General features: G+C 43.7%; 1 protein-coding gene across 3 annotated transcripts in view; it reads right to left on the bottom strand.

Annotated features, from left to right (window-relative positions):
- Window positions 1-21,258, bottom strand: part of NUP93 (nucleoporin 93) — a 113,157-nt gene that overhangs the window by 8,505 nt on the left and 83,394 nt on the right. For all 3 annotated transcript variants that reach the window (XM_023209982.3, XM_023209983.3, XM_031934453.1), the window contains 11 exons: window positions 18,687-18,761; window positions 14,862-14,951; window positions 12,597-12,736; window positions 6,996-7,128; window positions 5,064-5,221; window positions 3,754-3,919; window positions 3,373-3,466; window positions 2,357-2,548; window positions 1,513-1,639; window positions 1,326-1,398; window positions 997-1,041 (listed from right to left, as the gene is read on the bottom strand). In XM_023209982.3, the coding sequence (XP_023065750.1) occupies window positions 997-1,041; window positions 1,326-1,398; window positions 1,513-1,639; window positions 2,357-2,548; window positions 3,373-3,466; window positions 3,754-3,919; window positions 5,064-5,221; window positions 6,996-7,128; window positions 12,597-12,736; window positions 14,862-14,951; window positions 18,687-18,761 (1,293 nt within the window). The remainder of the gene's footprint in view (window positions 1-996; window positions 1,042-1,325; window positions 1,399-1,512; window positions 1,640-2,356; window positions 2,549-3,372; window positions 3,467-3,753; window positions 3,920-5,063; window positions 5,222-6,995; window positions 7,129-12,596; window positions 12,737-14,861; window positions 14,952-18,686; window positions 18,762-21,258) is intronic.

Below are 21,258 nucleotides of genomic sequence, written 5' to 3'. Positions count from 1 at the left end.
TCAGGAGAGCATGAGAGAGGCCTTAGGTACCCTGGGAGAATGAAGGCAAGTGCATAATATCTCTGCCTGGCCATTCTGCTTCTCCACCGGCACTGGACTCTCAGGGCTGGACCAGGTTGAGGTGACGTGCCCTGCCACGCGGGAGGCAGGAGAGGATAAGGTCTTATCTATGTTTCCAGCTTTGTCAACTCACACACACTGGGAGCCTCCTGGCCCCAGTACAGCCTGTTAAAGAAGAAACTATGCAAAGCACTCAGTACCATGCCTGGTGATTGTCATCGCCCAATAGCCAAGGCCACTGTCATTAGCACTGTCACTTGCCTTTCTTCTGAGGTAGATGCTGTGAGCAGTATGAGCTCATCTACAGATTGCTGGGTCCAAACCACTCATTTTTACAAATGAGAAAAGTCAGTCCCTGAGGGGGCAAGTGACTTTCCAAAGGCTACAGGGAGATTCAGGGCCAGGACTGGTCTCTGACAACAGGATCTCTGACCCTCCTGCCATGACAACCAATGGGCATAGTGAGTCCTGAAATCCCTCAAGCCTTCCAGGAGTTATTTCCAGGGTCACTGTGGAGTTCAAAGCCCTTGGAAACTGCATTTTGAAGGAGGTCAAGTGCACGTCTAACTTTTCCATCTTGGGAGAATGGGTGCAGTAATCAATTTCTTTTTCTTGCATGTTTTCTGAGCCAAGAATGGCAGAAATGTATAACAGCATTCTCAGCTCAAAAAATGACAGGCATGAACAAATGAATATTCTGAACATAATAAAAAAGCTTTGTAATCACAAATTAACATATTTTAAGGAGATATAAAGTGTGTGTAAAACCAAGGTCATCATCTGGGCCCATAATTTTCATTCCATTTTTTAAATTAAGCAACTCTGTTCAGATTTGCATCTTTAGTACCTTGAATCTTAAAATCTAAGTGTATTCTTTTGATATTTATAAATCCCCAACAGCTAACAAACATTTCTCTAAGGATGCATTTAACTCACCTTTCTACTTCCGTCATTCTCTAGTTTCCCAAGAATCATATCGAACTGTGGAAGGAAAAAAGTTTACTCAAATTATTGGACAAAGATATAAACATAATCCATAAGTCTTTAGAGAAAAAAGAGAGGAATCAAATGGGATGAATGGGATAAGTCTCACGCAAACTAAAACCCAGTGTGACTGAAATAAATATTTTCATTGTTAGAAACCAAAGAAACTCTAAAAACTCCCTAGGCCTTATCCACCACAACCATACTGAAGTAGTACGGAATGAACACGGGAACACGCACACTGAAAACCATGGGGAGGAGAGAAGAGGAAACCCACTCACCTCTCGGCTTTCAATCACAAGCTCACTCACACAGCGCAGAAACATGTTTTCTCCTTGACTATCTTTCTCATCCCTGTAAGGGAAAAAACAACTCAGTTTCCAGTCTGGACATGAGGTCTCTAACAGTCATTCTCAGAATGGCAGAAATCGAAACTAGCTGAAGTAAATGGTCAAAAGCAAACATTACCTGAGGAAATAGAAGTACTGGAGGGCCTCCCTTGGGTCCGTGGACTCAAACTTCCGGGTGTACAGCATGAGGAGCCGCACAAAGTTCAGCCGCCGCATGCAAGGAGGGTCACCAGGCTCGTGGCTGACTGCATCGTGGGGGTCAGAATGGGTCACAACCACACTGCTCCTCTGACCCTTGCAACCCAGAAACTATGGAAGCTGAATCCACAGACCCAGCAGCATCTACTCCTGCAGCCCAGTCAATATTTGCCAATATAAGCTTTGGCCAGTCCCTTTTACCACCCTATCCTCAATATGTCCCCAGGCCCAACGTGGAGAAAACAGCACTTTGCCATAAATTACTAATATGTTGGTCTCTGAATGAAAAGATAATCCAACTGACCATTATGGCACATGCTCTGGGATGACTTTGCTACACCAATAAGGAACCCGCAGCCATTCATCCACATTTACTTCCTCTCTCTCCCCTGACTCTCTCATCCCAGTCTGGTATGCATATGCCTGACTGGGGTTTCCAATGTCATAAAAGCCAGGACCCTAATGGGAATCAGACCCATAACTCTAGGGGCTGCTTCTTCACCATTTTCCAGGCAATCAGACTGGCCACAAAACTAGCACTTTGAACAGCACTTTATATACTTAACTTCCAAGGGAATACTAATGCTGGCGGGGGGAAGCAAGAACCCTAACACTAATCATCTAAAAAGCTCAACTGTCCACATGCTCTAAAATGACTGGTACCCTTTGCTCAAATCCTTATTGGTTGTGGTTTTGTGGCCACCGTCACCCAAAGAAGGACGTGCCGTCGTTACGTTATTGTCAACCCAATGCCAAATACTCACGGAGCTGAGCACTCTGTCCAGAGGACTTTAAAAGCAACTTCAGCTCAAACAGCACCAGTGCTACATGGACAGCATGGCAGCGCAGCCGCTCCATGCGGAAAAGAAAGGCAATTGCTGCTTCAAACTGCGCTGTCAGGAACAGGACTTGGAAGTAGAGGAAGGGTTGCTGGTTCACCGTAAAGTGGGACTCGCCTGGGAGAGAGGAGAGGAGAAGAGATAAAACCAACTCAGAAAGAAGGTGCTCACTGGTGGCCCAACCCCCAGGGAGCAGCCTGTGAGCCCACAGGACTAGATGGGCAGGAAGAAAGCACCAGCATGAGCCTGAATTGATCAAGGCGGCCCTGAATACAGTAAACTGCCATGTGAAATGTGACCTGGCTCCTCCATCTTCTCTAGACCTCAAAACATTACTGGAAATTTGACTGTGCTGTAAAACTCCAACTGCTTGCATTAGGTGGGAGAGAAACAGAGTTAAGGATCTTAAAATGGACCACAGAGAGTGTCCATCTCCTTTACCCTATTAAGTCACTCAAGGAAAGAAATGAAGATTTCAAAGGAGTTTCAGTTTACTCATAGTCACAGAAATCGGGATGCAACAACTGGTAACCATTATTTGGAATCTTCTTTTCTTCTCAGTTTTGAAAAAATAGGGAGGAAGAAAGAAGAAAGGCTATTTCTGTCTCTCTCCTTTGTGCTCAGATCTAGTGACTAGTAAGATCTACTAGGAAGCAACAGCTAAGTCTTGTCTCTCCCTGAGCATACGTCTACTAGAATAGTTCAAAGAATTAGAGAAAATAGATTATTGTGTATGACCATATAAGTTTTATGCATTATTTAAGGCCACATGCCCTTTATTTGAATTTGGAATGGTAGTTTTGCTGTTTTGCCTTGACAATCTATAGGAGTTTTGAAAGAAAGACAAAAGTTCAGAGATGAAAAATTTTCCCAGAGGAAAACTGAGGTAGTCACCTTAAGTGGACAAGAGAAGGGAAAGGTGGTTATGTCCAGGATCTTACCGTAGTCTTCCAACAACTGTTTCTGGAACTGTGAGAGAGTCAGCCTGTCTTGTGGGGAGCTGGTGCCATCATCGTCAAAACACACTTGGTTCAACTAAATCCCCAAGAGAAACACATGCATTAGTACAAACTACACCCTGAGCCACACGCACAGAGTTGTAGCTGTTCAGCAGCCATGCTCAATGATGTCAGCTGGAAGCTGTGTTTAAGGCTATGGTTATGAGCTGGGAATTACACAATAAAAAATGGGGACAGGAGACGAGGAACCCGCTGGTCCTGAACACCTTCCTGGCATCATACATTATGCAGGTAAAATCTTTCTGGGGACATGAGCACAGAAAAGGGGTAAAGCCCTGTGTGGGCAGAGGAAACCGTGCCTACCTTCAGCCACAGGTAATCCTCAGTTTTGTCTGCCACTTCACTCTGGTTGTCGGTGACGTCACATCTGCCAATGATACAGTACACGGCCCGCTTGTAGGGATCTGTATTGTTCCTAAGGGCCCTGCGGTAATGCAGCCGGAGCTTGTTTTCTGTAGCTGGGGACAATCTACAGGCATAAGGGAACAGACAGATACACATTCAGTAAAGATCCTCAAGTGCATCTGAAAGCGTCCCAAGTCCCAAACACATAACAGCAGGGAAGCCTTCCTTCATCGGGGTAAGAGAGACTGTCTCTGCCCTATCCCCTCCCCTCGGCACCATCACTTTAACCTGACTTGCAACTACCAGCATCTGCATCTATTGACCTGCCAGTTTTCTATTTGCTAAGGCCTTCATGGACAGGTCAGAAATACCAGGGAATTACAACTCCATTCCACACCCCAGCAGCACTCAAGCAGTGATGGACAGGAGTGAATCCTTCCCTTAACTGTCTTAGCTCCTCTGTGGCCTCCACACTCCCTTATTCATGTGAGATCACCTCCTAAAAAAGCAACTTGCACTCAAATCTCCTTCTGGGGGAACCTTAAGACATTAACCCTACTTTAAATTCTAATATGAGCAAGACAGGGGCTTGTGGTTTGAGGCAATCTCTTGACATGACATTATTAATGCTGCCAAGAAAAGTATTCTAGTTTTCCACAAGTACAACTACAGTAACCACCATCATTTCTTCTACATACATGTACATATATATAATAACCTCAGTTTGAGCATGAACTTAAGTCCAATTACATTAGCAAAATCCAAGGAAAATTAATGCTTAGCAGTTCCTTAATGCAAGAGAACGTAAAGACTTAATGAATTAATTCAATGATTATATTTCAATTTTACTAACTTCTAATTCTAGCCTTTAAGCTACGAAGTACATGACAACATATTTCCATACTGGAAGCACTAAGTGTTAACAAATGTAACTTTTAAAAAGTCCCATTTTATAAAGCATCCTTGATGTGCCTTAGATTTACAGAATAACTCACATCATGCTTCTGAGCCAGCCCCTCCCTTGTAGGAACAGGAAAATTCCCAAACACAGATGCATGCATGCCTAGACATCAGCGTCAGAATGGGGCATTCTTCTAATCCTTTCACTCTTTATTCCAAAGAGAGTTCTATTTGCTTTCAAAACCTCCTTTTTCCCCCAAGCAGAAACTTGTTTTGGTCCCGTCCAGGGAAAAGAGAATAACGACAGTGAAGGTTGCCCCTTTGATTCTGCACGGCTACCACTGGGCGTGCCACCTCATTCACCATACCTTCTGTCCTTGCTGTTCATGTACTCCTGGAACCAGGTTTTAAACTCTCCCAGCTGGTGCTGAGCTCGATTAACTACCTGTGAAGCGGCAAGCAGGTCTCCACAGCGCATGCAGTAGTAAATTAGTGCCCACACAGGATGGCCTTCCACCTCTCCATCCTAAAACAGGAACAGTAAGTGCTCAAAATAAACAAGAAAAAGCTGAGCTGACTGCTTTCATATGTGCTAAAACCAAGCTAAGCCCCTCTCCTTAAAATAAGTCACTTAATCTTCATAATAGCTCCCTGCGGTGAGAACCATCAACAGCCTTTTCCTCCCTGTTTTACAAACAAGGAAACTGAGGCATGGAAGCGTTAAGTCATCTGTCCAAGCTGTTAAGTAACAATATGGCTCCAGAGCTTTTCCTCTGAAGCGCTATGTACCCCACCTGATCCAAAGTCACCCTGTGGTTTTTCCATGGAATCCCAGGGGCCCACAGTAACTGGGTGACGCTCTTTTGTGATAACATATACACATGCACTCCTACAACCCCCACAAAGCAAGGGCTAAAGATGTCACTGACCAGTAAGAGATTACCCTTATAGTACTCAAGTTTATAAAACGTCATAAACATTTTACTCAGTATCTTGGTGTCAGGTACTGCTGGGCACTGGGGGATCTGAGAGACAGCTCTGTTCCCACTCTCCAAATACTACAGCTTATTTATCCCAAGAATACTACAGCTTATTTATCCCAAGTCTGGTTTTGCCATTTGTCTGCACAGTGGCCTGCACTTACGCTTCTCTCTTTGCTTTTCTCCAACTCCTCCAGAAGTAGGCCTCAGGCCTCCTTTCTTGGCACTTCCACCCTTCCCTCAGCAGGACTCTTTCTAAAACCCAGATCTGAACTTGCCCACTTAAACCCCTTCGAGTTGTTTAAGTCTAAAGTGCTGGGCCTGGCACTTAAGGCCTTCACTAGTGGGCCCCAAGCTTGCCAAGCCCTACTGTGCACCCAGTCCTCCAGATACTCTCTCCTGCCTCCATGCATCTGTGCATGTGTTACCTCCTCCTGGTACACTCTTTTCCAAAACTTCAGGTTGGTGAACTCCTATTTTTTAAGAGCAAGTGAGAATCTCACCTTCTTTATGCAGCTAATCTCCTCTGTATCCTGCCACCCTTTGCATAAGGCTCCAGTTTAGCTCTTTGCATTACTGTATGATAATCTCCCCAACTGGACCATGAGTTGAGAAGAGACCACATCCTAAAAACTACATTCAACTCCATTCTTCCAGCTGTTTTATTTTTTTTTTATTTTATTTTTTTTTTTGAGACGGAGTCTTGCTCTGTCGCCCGAGCTGGAGTGCAGTGGCCAGATCTCAGCTCACTGCAAGCTCCGCCTCCCGGGTTTACGCCATTCTCCTGCCTCAGCCTCCGGAGTAGCTGGGACTACAGGCGCCTGCCACCTCGCCCGCCTAGTTTTTTGTATTTTTAGTAGAGACGGGGTTTCACCGTGTTAGCCAGGATGGTCTCGATCTCCTGACCTCGTGATCCGCCTGTCTCGGCCTCCCAAAGTGCTGGGATTACAGGCTTGAGCCACCACGCCCGGCGTCTTCCAGCTGTTTTAGTCAAAAATCTCAGAAGTCATCCCTGACTCTGCCTCTCACACTCAAATCCACGTTCTTCAGCAAGTCCTACGGGCTCAGCTTTCAAAACATGTCCAGAACCCAATGACATCTCCATGCACTCTCCTCCACCCTGGGCTGAGCAACTACCACCATCACCTGGACTTCTGTACTACCAGCCTCCTAAGAGGTCTTCACCTTCTGTCGTCATCCCTCTCTGAACTTATCTCCATACAGTAGTCTCCACATATATCCTCATTTTAACTGAAAATGCCCATCCGAGGGCAACCGCTCTGGGGGCGTAACTGATCACAGAGAGAAAGTTGTCAGTACCTGTAGTCCAGGCAAGGGAGCTGGAAGTTTAATGTTCAGGAAACTTCGAACCAATTGATAAGTCCCAGGCACCCCGCCCAGCTGGGCCTGATGCAAATTTCCAAAGACAGTCACAAGGGTGTAATTCTTATAACTGGAAAAAATTTAAAGGAAAAAACAGGGAAGATTGAAAACATTTATTACACATCTCTATGCCCATATCCATGACATTACACTGTAGCTTGGAAGGGCAGGGCCTAGACTTCAAGCTCAATGCAGAAGAGGAAACAGTACATGCTTAATGAAGCAAACTATATTATTTACTCAGTGGGCTGTGGATCACAGTAGATTTCTCATCACTGCGGAAGCTCAAAAGAATCCCTGGAAGAACACAACTGTGGACTTCAAATACATTAAGGATGCATATACAGAATAATAATTGCTCCAGCTCACAGCCTAATGCTCTGGTGGGTTCTTGTTAAACTTTTTATTTTGAAAACTTTCAAACCTACAAAAAGTTAAAAGAATAGTTCAATGAATGCACATAACCTTTTACCTAGATTCACCAATTTTTAACATTTCTTTATGTTTTCTCTCTCCACACACACATAACATACACACTTGCGCTTTTTTCTCCCCTCAAACCACTTGAAAATACGTTATAGAAATCAGTGGCTACTTTATCTGTAAATACCATATGGCTCTGAAGAACTAGGACCTTCTCCTGCCTAACCTCCATATCATTATGATACCAAGAAACTTAACATTAATTTCTTATTGTCATCAAAAATATAACCCAATTTTTTAATAGTGTCCTTTACAGTTTTTAAATCCAGAATCTCATCAAGAAAATATAATTGTCAAGCCACTTTCCCTTAATCTAAGATAATTCCATTAATTCTACCATTATATTTCTTTCATGACAATGATCTTTTTCTTTTTTTTAAGAGGCAGGGTATTGCTGTGGTTCCCAGGCTGGGAAGCAGTGTCTATTAACAAACGCCCTTATTTTTTTTGAGATGGATTCTCACTCTAGACGCCCAGGCTGAAGTGCAGTGGCGTGATCTTGGCTCATTGCAACCTCCGCCTCCCGGGTTTTCAAGCATTTCTCTTGCCTCAGCCTCCCAACTGCTTGGGATGACAGGTGCGGGCCACCATGTCCAGCTAATTTTCGTATTTTTAGTAGAGATGGAGTTTCACCATGTTGGCCAGGCTGGTCTCAAACTCCTGACCTCAAGTAATCCGCCTGTCTTGGCCTCCCAAAGTGCTGGGATTATAGGCAAGAGCCACCACGGCTGGCCCACAAGTGCCTTTAAAGCACTCTACAGCCTCAAACTCCTGGGTTCAAGCAATCTTCCTGCCTCAATCTCCTGAGTAGCTGTGGCTAGAGGTACATGCCACCATGCTCAGCTGGACACTGACCTTTTATTTATAGAGTCCAGGCCAGCTGTCTGGTAGAATATCTCGTAAGCTGGATCGTTATTTGATTCAGGTTCAACTTTTTTGACAGTAGCCCTACATAGCTAATGCTGGCACTTCCCACTGAATCCCACAATGACATAGGTAGCAGGTTTGCTTCTTTATTGGTAACACTAGATTTGATTCACTTGCTTGAAAGGTGTCCATCAGATTTCTCCATTACAATTTATTATTATCTTTGTACTTAACAAGTAATCTGTGGGGCAATACATGGAGGTCATGTAAGTATTCTATTCAACAATCTTTTACTCAACGGTTTTACTTTCCATTGATGGTCCTTGCTGAACCAGTTATTACACTGGTGGTTGCAAATTGACGATTTTTCTACCATTCCCTCTTCATTTATTTACTAGCATGCTTCTTAAAATCCTCTGTAGTAGTTTTAAGTGTTTCCATACCAAGATTAAATAGTCCAATTCACAGATACCCAAATATGTGGTTCATGTAATAACTTTCTAAATATAATATGTTCTTGTCAAAAACCACAGACTACTTCAAAAAGTCAGGTTTTCAACACCAGGTTAAGTAAAACAACAGAGAGAGTGAAACAAACAACCTAAATCTTAATAATAGGAAACAGACTCAACCAAAAAAAAAAATTTTTTTTTTGAGACGGAGTCTCGTTCTATCCCCAGGCTGGAGTACAGCGGCGCCATCTCGGCTCACTGCAACCTCTGCCCTGCGGGTTCAAGTGATTCTCCTGCCTCAGCCTCCTGACTAGCTGGGTCTACAGGTGCGCGCCATCATGCCCGGCTAATTTTAGTATTTTTAGTACAGAAGGGGTTTCACCATATTGGCCAGGGTGGTCTCAATCTCCTGACCTCGTGATCCGCCCGCCTCGGCCTCTCAAAGTGCTGAGATTACAGGCGTGAGCCACCATGCCCGGCTGACTCAATGAAATTTTATGCGGTTATAAAAAAAAAAAATACTCAGACTTCAAGAACAGGGGGGAGAAAAGAAATATAACAAGGTAATAGGAGCCTCTAGATGGTATACGGGTCCTCCCCTCTTTTTTCAAGTCTTATTTTTAGCATCTTCCAAAGTTTCTATAATAAGCATGTATCATTTTTATAATGAAAAACAAAATTTAACAAACGTTAATGAGTTCCCCATCATTGGATTGATTGATTGATTGATTGGTTGACTGATTTTAGACAGAGTCTTGCTTTGTTGCCCAGGTTGGAATGCAGTGACATGACCTCGGCTCACTGCACCCTCTGCCTCCCAGGTTCAAGTGATTCTCCTGCCTCAGCCTCCCAAGAAGCTGGGACTTGTGCCCAGTGTGTACCACCATGTCCAGCTAATTTTTGTATTTTTGTATAATTGGGGTTTCACGATGTTGGCCAGGCTGGTCTCGAACTCCCAACCTCAGGTGATCCACCCACCGTGGCCTCCCAAAGTGCTGGAATTACAGGCATGAGCCACTGTGCCTGGCCTGGAAGTATTTATAAGCAGAGGTTGGATAAGAAATTGAGGAGTCCTGTAGCAGTCAGGACAAACAGATGCCCACTATGGTCTCTTCCAATTTGAATTAAGACAGTCCATGTGCTGACAAGGGCCTAAACTGAAGAAGTCTAAATTCCTTGAGGGCTAAGATATATATATCATGCCTTAAATGTGGCAGGGAAGAGACAGACCAATCCTACATTTTCACAACATTTCAGCCTTATAATTGAAAAATTATTTGGGACTGGTCTACTTTGCCATCTGGTGCATTGTATCACTTGAACTATTATATGCATACTGTCAGTGAATGAGCAGCAGAGAAAAATATTTTAAAACTGAGTATAATTATTCTAAAATATCCCCTTTATCAAAGGTGACAATGAATGCTTACAAAAGATGCCATCAGAGAGTGATGCCACTAGAGTGAAAAATAAACTTAAGATTACAATTATGAAAGGAAATTCCCAAATAGCTCCAAGAAGCACTGTTAAAGAAATTAATGGAACAAGATAGTTTTAAAAACCAAACAAAAAGACTTAAAGAAATGGACTGGCTTACCAGCGATTTAAAACCAAGGAAAGCAGCCTAGTACCACTGGTGAAGTCAAGCACCAGTGTTAAGGATTAGAGTGATCAAGAAAAAAGCAGTCATACACTTACACTCACTGAAAAAAAAAAAAAAAAAAAAAATCCTAAGCCAGGCACGGTGGCTTACGCCTGTAATCCTAGCACTTTGGGAAGCCGAACCCAGTGGATCACCTGAGGTCAGGCGTTCGAGACCAGCCTGGCCAACATGGTGAAACCCCATCTCTACTAAAAATACAAAAATTAGCTGGGCATGGTAGCAGGCTACCATGCTACTCAGGAGGCTGAGGCAGGAGAATCGCTTGAACCTGAAAGGTGGAGGTTGCACAGAGCCGAGAGCGCACCATTACACTACAGCCTGGGCAACAAGAGCGAAACTTCATCTCAAAAAAAAAAAAAAAAAAAAAAAAAAAACTGGGCATGGTAGCACACACCTCGGGAGGCTGAGGTGGGAGGACTGCTTGAGCCTGGGAGGGAGAAGTTGCAGCAAGCCCAGATTATGCCACCACACTCCAGCATGGGTGACAGAGCCAGACCCTGTCTTTTTATTTATTTATTTATTTATTTTGAGACGGAGTCTTGCTCTGCCACCCAGGCTGGAGTGCAGTGGCCTGATCTCAGCTCACTGCAAGCTCCGCCTCCCAGGTTTACGCCATTCTCCTGCCTCAGCCTCCCGAGTAGCTGGGACTACAGGCGCCCGCCTCGTCGCCCGGCTAGTTTTTTGTATTTTTAAGTAGAGACAGGGTTTCACCGTATTAGCCAGGATGGTCTTGATCTCCTGACCTCGTGATCCGCCCGTCTCGGCCTCCCAAAGTGCTGGGATTACAGGCTTGAGCCACCGCGCCCGGCCTGACCCTGTCTTACAACAACAACAACAAAAAAATTCCTAGAAGTTTTTGTATAGTATAAGAAGTTCTGACTCATTCTGCCGACTGGTAACGAATAAATGCTACTACATATGTAGGTTCTTTATGGCTGAAGACTGATAAACCCAAAACTTAATCACAAAAATTCAGCCAAAGCTTAGAAGAATTATTTTATAAACCCTTTATTCCTATACTAGGAGAATAAAAATCCATTTTGAGCTCCAGATTTTTCTTAACCAGGGAATGGAAGCTAGTAAGTGTAATGTGTCTGATGGTGTTCATTTCAGTAGCTCTCGTCTAATTAATACAGTATTTGGTATAAAAACCTATTCTCCGCTGTACCAAGTTTGAATTACCTCAGTAACATACAAGGAAATCTTCTGACTTCCTAATGAAGTATTGTTTTATTGACAAAAGGCGATCTCACTGCAAGGCTGCTGGAAGGTGCAGAGGCTCAGTGGCAAAGGCCTGTAATTTTGCAAGTGTATTCAACTTGGCTTTCTCTTCTCAGGCCAGCAGGGAGGGGCCCAGTACCCTGTCTCTAAAATAAAGAGATTCTATTGCACACTCATGGCAACCCCTGCTGGCCAATTCAGAATTGGAAGGAGTATCCACAGGGAGGGATGATGGCATGCGTCCTACTAACGAAGGGAACAATACTTTGGGCACAAAGGCACTGCCACAAACCCCTCAGTGACCAGCTCTGATTGGTGAGGAAGTAGCAAAGAAACCCGGGCATAAATCAAAGGCATTATCAGCTGGGAATGACCCTGACTCAGGGGAATTAACCAAGTACAGTCAGAAAATAAGGGGAAAGGAGTTTTCCTAGGGTTTGAAGGTAGTAACATGCCTGGGAGTAAAATTAAAATGTGGAGAGAAAAAAAAAGAGCCTAAGGAGTAATGGCTGAACCACATTAGAAAAAGATTATGACCTAAGGCACTATGGCTTTACGTATTAAGAGACAGAGTGTGGAGAAAGAAAAAGGGAATTCGAACAGTGCTCACCTACCATGATTTTTTAATGTGTGATTTTTATTTTAATGTGTGACTGCAGAAACAGTCCTGGTAGGGAAGTAAAACAGGATTTCTGAAACAGGATTACAACTCTGAGCCTTGTTCAATTTAACATAATAAATCTTAAATTATACCAGCTACAGCACACTTAGCCTGAGGACAACTTAAGATTTGAGAAACAGTTGACTGCAAGGGATTTGAAAGCCAGCCCCACTGTGCTATTGCTGCCTTACCTCTGCTCAAGGTACGCCAAGGCCTGCCTGACAAACTCCATGCGCACTTCCACACTGCTACGGTTCTTCAGGGCATCAGCTGCCGGTGTCAACAACACATCTGTCATTTGTTTTACCATGGTCCACATGTCAGAAATGCTCTGCACATAAACAAAACTGCATGTGACAATGCTGCAGGGTCAGAGAAATTATGTGGTTCTTCGTGGCACTCTGACCTCCAAGGCTGGCAGAGTAAGGTGCGGGATGAGGTTAATGTCATCTGTCTGTGACTGCTAGGCTTAAGCTCAGGGCAGAAGATGCGTCTCTGCTGGCCAGACTTCAGAGTTCCATCCACTGATAAGCACCCCCTACCCCTGCCCTGAGTTGGTTTTCATATCAATTACTATTCCAGGTCTGACATAACCACACACATAATTAAAACTACACACAAGTCACAAGAACACTAAATCTCAGCGGGTTATCCCTTCAGAGAGCAGGAATCCATTTACGGTCATCCAAAGTTCTAGGAGTTTAAACTCAAACAGCTGCATTTCAGTCCTTAGAAGGTTATCTGAGTTTCTAAAGGCTTAAAATAAGAGTTTAACCTAATAATACAGGTTTTCATCCTCCCAGAGACGCTCCAGGGGCCACCGCTTTTACCTTACTTGGTGAGTGTCACAGCCTCCCATTTTCCTTCCCACTCACTCTCTTCAAAAGATGCATCCCAGGAAAGGAGCGGGCGTTCTTTCCTCTGTGTTACCACCACACAGCTGGGACTCCCTCTCCCCAGAATCCTTCTGCCTGTAAATTGCTCCTTAAAAACAATGTGTTCCCTAAACCCTTGGCAATACTTTAAATGTCTGAGTCCTTAGAGGATAGCACTGATTGGAGAAAAAGGTTTATACTTGTTCCAAAGCAAAAGAGAAAAGCCTGTTTTCATGGTCTCTCTCAAAAATTAAAACTTCAGACTGTCCAGACAAATGTGACTCTTCCTAGGTGGTGGAATGATTGGCGAAACTTGACTTTCCTCTTTAGATCTGTTTAGGTTATCTTATATTTTACTATTTAAAAAAATTAAGCTCGAGACCATCCTGGCCAACATGGTGAAACCCCATCTCTACTAAAAATACAAAAAATTAGCCAGCCATGGTGGCAGGTGCCTGTAGTCCCAGCTACTCGGGAGGCTGAGGTAGGAGAATTGCTTGAACCCAGGAGGCAGAGGCTGCAGTGAGCCCAGATCTCACCATTGCACTCCAGCCTGGGCAACAAGAGTGAAATTCCATCTCAAAAAAAAAAAAAAAGAAAAGAAAAGAAAGAAAAAAGAAAAAGAAAAAAAAAATTAAAAGTTAGGTACTTTTTTTTGAGACAGGGCCTCACTCTTTGTCACCCAGGTTGGAGTACACTGGCATGATCATGGTTCCCTGCAGCCTTGACCTCCCTGGACTCAGGTAATCCTCCCACCTCAGCCTCTCAAGCAGCTGAGACCACAGGTGCATGCCACCACACCCGGTTAATTTTTCTATTTTTTGTAGAGAAGAGGTCTTGCCATGTTGCCCAAGCTGGTCTTGAACTCCTGGGTGCAAGCAATCCACCCACCTCGGCCTCAAAACGTGCTAGGGTTACAGGTGTGAGCCACCACACTGGGCTGAGCAAGTTTTTAAAAGACAAAAAAAAATCTGTGTATGGGTGCTTTCTTCCATAATAGCCTTCCCTCCTTTCTTCCTTCCTCCTAGCCACCTACCAAGTAGTCATCCATCCACTTTTTTTTAATTTTTTTTGCCCCTTGGGGCAGAAAACTGGCCAGGAATAAGGGGTGAGGGAGGAGAATAAATAAAGGCAGTATATGTGTTTGTCAGAGGAACAGAACCAGTGGTACATAAAGAATGCTCACAAAAGTCCCACCTGAGTCAAGTTCGAGGGCTCACAGGTGTGAAAAGCCATCACCTTGACAATTTAGCTCTCATTAAGGAGTCTATTAGATCGCGTAAGGAGGGAAACTGGTAAGTGGGGAGTAAAAGCCTGATGGGACTTCAAAGCAAATAGGGCTTGAAGAGAACTCTTGTGACTATCAATTGATACTGGCAGGGCCTTTTGAAGATACATTTTTAAAAATTCATCATCAAGAAAACCACCCAAAGTTATTTAAAATAAAACTCAGAGGAACAGTTAACATTTCATTCCACAGAATGGGGTGTTTCCACAGCACATTTCAGCCAAGTCGGCAAGCTGCTAGCCCCATCAAAACACTGGACCCCGGTTTCTACTTGAGTTAGCTCTAGGTGCTACCTTATCATCCAGCTCTGCGATGGAAGAACAAAGGTCCACCAGGTTAGGCTGCAGGTGTCCATTTACAATTTTCTCATTATAGATATAAATCTGAAATGATAAAAAGCAAAGTAAATGGCACAGTATCTACTTTCTCTTTTTAAAACCTCTTGAAGCAGGCAATGGCCAGCAGAAACTTGGGCCAACCTTTCCTTCCTTGGAGTGGCTGAGCCATGCACACTGGCCAGCTCCCCAGTTGTGCTGGGGCTGTGGATAACACACTAAAGCTAACTGCCACCCCACCTTCCAAACACCTGAGGAATGGGAGCAGTGGGGTCCAGGGGGAGAAGAACCACAGGCAGGTCTGTGCCTCTCTGTCCTAGTGAGGAAGCACCCGAGGAAGACAGGAGAATGGAAGGGGTCTGGCTGCTGCTTCCTAATAACCAAGGCAAAGGACTCATTTTTTTCAAAATGACTAAATGGCCCTGGTATAGGGTTCATGGATGGAGTGAGGAATGCTGGGCACTGCCTTCCTCCACAAGTGTTAGAATAGCAGGAGAGGCACATGTGGAATATCCATTTCTCCTGGAAAGAATCTCTGTTCTTCAGGTAAGATTTTCTTAAGGAAAATGAACTATGTGATATTTAAGCTATGGGAAAACCACTCTTACTTTGGATTTTATTTTCAAGGAGCTAAAATGATGATAGTAGAAATCGTAAATTCACTCTTCCAGATTTAGAACTAATTAAGTCCTACTACGGAAGTGAAACAGGACTTAACTAGTTAAGATTTAGAACTGGTTAAGCTCTAAATCTTAACTAGTTAGGTTCTAAATCTTCTTGTGGAAGATTCCACTTTGTATATGAAGTCTTTGCTCTCCCAAAGTAGTGATGTTAGACAAATCACGACCCTGCTGAACTGTAGTTTCCTCTACGTTAAATGGGGAACATCAGTATCATTCATCTTCCAGGGCTATTATGAAGATTAAATGGTTTTGCTGGGCGCAGTGGCTCATGCCTATAATCCCAGCACTTTGGGGGGCCGAGGCGTGTTGCAGGAAGTCAGGGACTCCGAACGGAGGGACCGGCTGAAGCCGCGGCAGAAGAACATAAATGTGAAGATTTCATGGACATTTATTAGTTCCCCAAATTAATACTTTTATAATTTCCTATGCCTGTCTTTAATCTCTTAATCCCGTCATCTTCGTAAACTGAGGAGGATGAATGTCGCCTCAGGACCCTGTGATTGCGTTAACTGCACACAAATTGTGTGCAGAGCATATGTGTTTGAACAATACGAAATCTGGGCATCTTGAAAAAAGAACAGGATAACAGCGATGTTCAGGGAACAAGAGAGGTAACTTTGAACTGGCCGCTGGTGAGCCAGACAGAGCTCCTCTTTCAAAAGCAAATAGGAGAAATATCGCTGAATTCTTTTTCTCAGCAAGGAGCATCCCTGAGAAAGAGAATGCGCCCTGAAGGTAGGCTTACAGAAGGCCCCTTTAAGGTGTGCCGTCTTTTATGGTCGAAGCTGAAGGGATGAAATAAGCCCCGGTCTCCTGTAGAGCTCTCAGGCATATTAGGACGAGGAAATTCCCGCCTAATAAATTTTGGTCAGACAGGTTGTCTGCTCTCAAACCCTGTTTCCTGATAAGATGCTATCAACAACAATGCGTGCCCGAAACTTTATTAGCAATTTTAATTTTGCCTCATCCAGTGGTCCTGTGATCTCGCCCTGCCTCCATTTGCCTTGTGATATTTTATTACCTTGTGAAGTATGTGATCTCTGTGACCCACACCCTATTCGTGCACTCCCTCCCCTTTTGAAAATCGCTAATAAAAACTTGCTGGTTTTACGGCTTGGGTAACATCACGGATCCTGCCGATATGTGATGTCTCCCCTAGACACCCAGCTTTAAATTTCTCTCTCTTGTGCTCTTTCCCTTTATTTCTCAAACCAGCCGAGACACTTAAGAAATAGAAAAGAACCCACATAAATATCGGGAGCGGGTTCTCCCGATAGAGGCGGGTGGATCACCTGAGGTCAGGAGCTCAAGACCAGCATGGCCAACATGGTGAAACCCTGGTCTGTACTAAAAATACAAAAATTAGCCAGGTGTGGTGGTGCATGCCTGTAATCCCAGCTACTGGGGAGGCTGAGGCAGGAGAATCACTTGAATCTGGGAGGCAGAGGCGGAGGCTTCAGTGAGCTGAGATCGCACCACTGCACTCCACCCTGGGTGAAAGAGCAAGACTCTGTCTCAGTCACCCAACCAACCAATCAATAAAATGGTTTTAAACCATGATGTAGTACTTATTCACTCAATGAGCATTGCTTACAGGCCTTCCTTTGCAAGGTACTGTTCAACATGGGATATAAAGCTTCACTCTTTAGTGGAGAGGACAGCCGTGTAAACAGATACAATATTACGGTGTTGTATGTGCTATGAAATGTTAATGGCATCTTTAGTCTTTGCAGGTGTAGAAGATACAGTCTCTCTCTTCAGAAGCCTGTAATTCATCAGGCCTCTCTCCGGGGCAATAGAGGAGTCAGCCATACAATGAAGGTGACGAGTAAAGGATGCAGATGCACAGGGGGAATAAAAAGAGAGAGGTATACAATTGGAGCAGGAGGAAATAAATGAAGGCCAGTGGCAAAACATGAGGGGGTTGGAAGGAGAGGATCTCATGTGTGGGAAGTTGATGAAGCTGGGGGCTACAGCTGTCTGGAGTTTGAAGTGGCAATGGCACCCCAAAGAAGAGAGATTTTTAAAAAGACATTTAGAAAATTTCTCTCAAGAAAGGGTAAAAGAGGGACTTCTGATAATACCATCAGCTAACCAGGTAACTCAATTCATGTGGAACTCCACTGACTAAATAACTGGCAGCTGAAGAGAGGGACCCTGGTAAAAGAGCACAGGGTCTAACAGTTTCTCACTGCCTCCTGCTCACCTCCATAGCTGCTCTGTTTTTGCCTCCAACCACTCTCCTCCAGGCTGGAGGAGGATGAGGTGGGTAATGTTGAGGGCCATAAGTGGGACCCCTGGGTCCCCCTCAAAGAATCCGGGAGTTGATAATGGCTGAGCAGATATTCCTGGACCACTGCTGGTGGAGGATAATCTTAAGGGGATGAAGGCCCACTGCCCTCAATTCAAGAAACAGGAATATTTTTCCTTCTTTGTACTTTGTGGGGAAAAGCAGCAAATTACAATAAAGCACAAAGTCGGCTGGCACTGCTTTATTTAAAAACTCAATTCCAGGTTACGTATGGTCCTCAGGGTGGTTTCAGTCCAACAGAATTCCTGTGCTTACCACAAAGCATCTCAATCCATATCCATATTATTGGACAGTCCTCATCTACAACCAGAAGGATGACCCCTTAAATATTATGAGCTTTTCTAGGACAACAGTGGTATTAAGTAGTGAATACACTATGCTTATCAAGACAGAAAAGCATTTAGAAAATTTCTCTCAACAAAGAGTGAAAAAAGGATTTGTTAATACCACCAGCCTACCAGGTAAGTCAGTTAATACAGAACTCCATTTGCTAAGCAGCGCAGTTACCTGAAGCTTTACTGTACCTGGGACTGTTGCCAAAAATGCATACTGAGATGCTGTGGTCAGTGTAAAGGACAGATTTCAATTTCCTCAAATCAAATGTGAGTAATTCTATTACCCTATTTGATAGAATTCTCCAGTGGCCTATGGTAAAATATTAACTAGTCCTCTAAATAAAAAATACAACTTGCTTTCAGGGTTTGACTTTTACAAGTTTCTGTTCCCTTTTATTCTCTAGAGGTTCACAAAGGATTTTCCTGGCTTAATCCCCCTTGAGAGCACACTCACCTGCCGTGCATAGGCCATCTCAATGCTATCCAGAGAGCTTCGACCAGGGGGTCCCACATCACTGATGTAGCTTGGCTGTGGATAAATACACATTCAGAATCAGTTAGGGACAGTATTCAGCCATGTGAAGAAATAAAATCACAAAAACATATTCTTGTCTTTGACAGAGCTGTCAAGAGTCTGTTTCCTAGTTAAGACTTCCTCAAAATGATGATTTTAGGGATTTCAATAACATGCAACTTTTACTGTGAACACATGAGAAGAGAGCAGGCATGGGACTGGATTAATTAAACAAGAGTGAGGGGCTGGATAAACCCTATCGATATCTCAATGACTGTTTCTGGAAATGTACATCTTTCCAACATTCTGTTTCAATCTCAAGCCTCCCCATGTCTTCACACTAGTGAGGCCATTGTTTTTATCAGTGGGCCTCTTTTTCATCAATCATATCAGGCAGTTGAGGGAAAGCAGTTTAGAGAGTCAAACACCTGATTCAGACATTTCCACACTAGAGTCCACAGTAAGACAACAGTTGCTGATTACTTTTCTGTTATCTGAAGATGTGAGACCAGTGCAAGTGGGACATTCATTCAGTTAATATTTGCTAAGTGTCTGCCACATGCACAGCTGTGTGTATATCCATCTCCATAAGAACAAAAACAAGCCAGCCTGCAAATCCTGTCCCCAAAGAGCTTACAATCTGAAGAGGAGAGTCAGATAAAAATACAGTCATATATTACTTAACAATGAGGATAGGTTCTGAGAAATGCATCATTAGGAGGTTTCGTCATTGTATGGACTTCATAAAGTATACTTACACACACTAGATGGTTTAGCCCACTCCACACCTACGCTGTATGCATAGCTTATTGCTCCTAGGCTACATACCTGTACAACCTATTACTATACTGGATACTGTAGGCAACTGTAACACAATGGTAAGTATGTATATATATAACCATAATTAAATATAGAAAAGGCACATAAAAATGTGATATAAACTTATGAAGCCAGTCACCATCACACATGCAGTGCATGACTGTGTATGAAAAAAGTTTCAGTCTTTTTTAAGAAAGAATATTCATCTTCAGTTAAGCTTATTCCTACTGTAAAGAAATACAGATCAAAATTAGGTAAATTCTTAAGTTCCCACTGATTAGTTTGTACTGTAGCATAGCAGAGATCAAATTCTTTTTTTTTTTTTGAGACGGAGTCTCGCTCTGTCGCCCAGGCTGGAGTGCAGTGGCCGGATCTCAGCTCACTGCAAGCTCCGCCTCCCGGGTTCACGCCATTCTCCTGCCTCAGCCTCCCAGGTAGCTGGGACTACAGGCGCCGCCACCTCGCCCGGCTAGTGTTTTTTTGTATTTTTTAGTAGAGACGGGGTTTCACCGTGTTAGCCAGGATGGTCTCGATCTCCTGACCTCGTGATCCGCCCGTCTCGGCCTCCCAAAGTGCTGGGATTACAGGCTTGAGCCACCGCGCCCGGCCCAGAGATCAAATTCTTTAAGCTTATCTCATTTATTTAAAAAAGCTGAATGTTCTATACACTAAAATCTAAAATAAATCAGTTTAAACTAGGCTTTCTGTGAAACCAATGGGGATGATAACAGCCAAGCTTCCCAGCACTATGAAGCTGGTAAAAGGAAGAGTACAGTGGGCATGCACCAGGAGTCGGGAAGAGAGGGAAGTGGAGTTATCAGAAAGGCAGTATGAAGCCCTTGGTTCTGGAGAATGAACACTGGACTGTCAAGGACGCCTGGGTTCTAGGAGGGCCACTTCACTCCCTGGCTTTGGGTTCTGGAGCAAAGCACCTCCTCAGATTCCCATAGTCAAATGAAGGGGCTATCCTAGATGATCTTGGGAGGTCCCCTCAGCTCTGATCTCCAACTATCACTGGTATTAAAAGAGCTTAAACAGTTCACTAATCTTGGTAGATGCTGCTGGCTGGCCCAGTGACCATTCCCAATTCCTACTTCTCACATCTTTACCCTCTGCCACCTTTCAAGCTGGCATCTAGAGTTATTAGGTTGGTGCAAAAGTGATTACGGGTTTTGCCATTACTTTCAATGGCAATCACTTTTGCACCAACCTAATAAATGTACCCAAAAGTGTGCTGGTAAATGTTTTTTAACAGCCAGCTTGTGGGAAAAGGGATGATGGGTAGAAATTTTCTAAATGTCTTTTTAAAAATCTCAGTCTTTTTACAGGACACAGAACTAAGCCTGTTAATTCCAGTAACTTAGTCAAGGAGAATAAACAAAGAAATGAAAAGGAGAACAGCACTAAAGCATTTTTGCAAGGACACAGTTGTTGTGGCTAAATATACATGAACAGCCTTGAGAAATACTTTCCAGTGCTAAAAACCTAATTTTTAAAATTATCCATTTAAAAAGTAGTTGGGTTTCAGCCTTCAAATTTCCATTTAAATTAATTTTGCTTAATGCTCTTGTTTTCAAAGGTACCTATCCTTCAGTTGCCCTTGACCAAGCCGCTATTTCACCACACATAAAGTCAATTATCCACAAGAGGATGTGCACATGCACATTCCTGAACAGAGGAACCGGCAAATACT

Source organism: Piliocolobus tephrosceles, chromosome 17 (genome assembly GCF_002776525.5).
Source record: "Piliocolobus tephrosceles isolate RC106 chromosome 17, ASM277652v3, whole genome shotgun sequence".
Lineage (NCBI taxonomy): Eukaryota > Metazoa > Chordata > Mammalia > Primates > Cercopithecidae > Piliocolobus > Piliocolobus tephrosceles.
The sequence above is the reverse complement of the archived record's forward strand: the minus strand, read 5'-3'. Positions and strand labels throughout refer to the sequence as shown.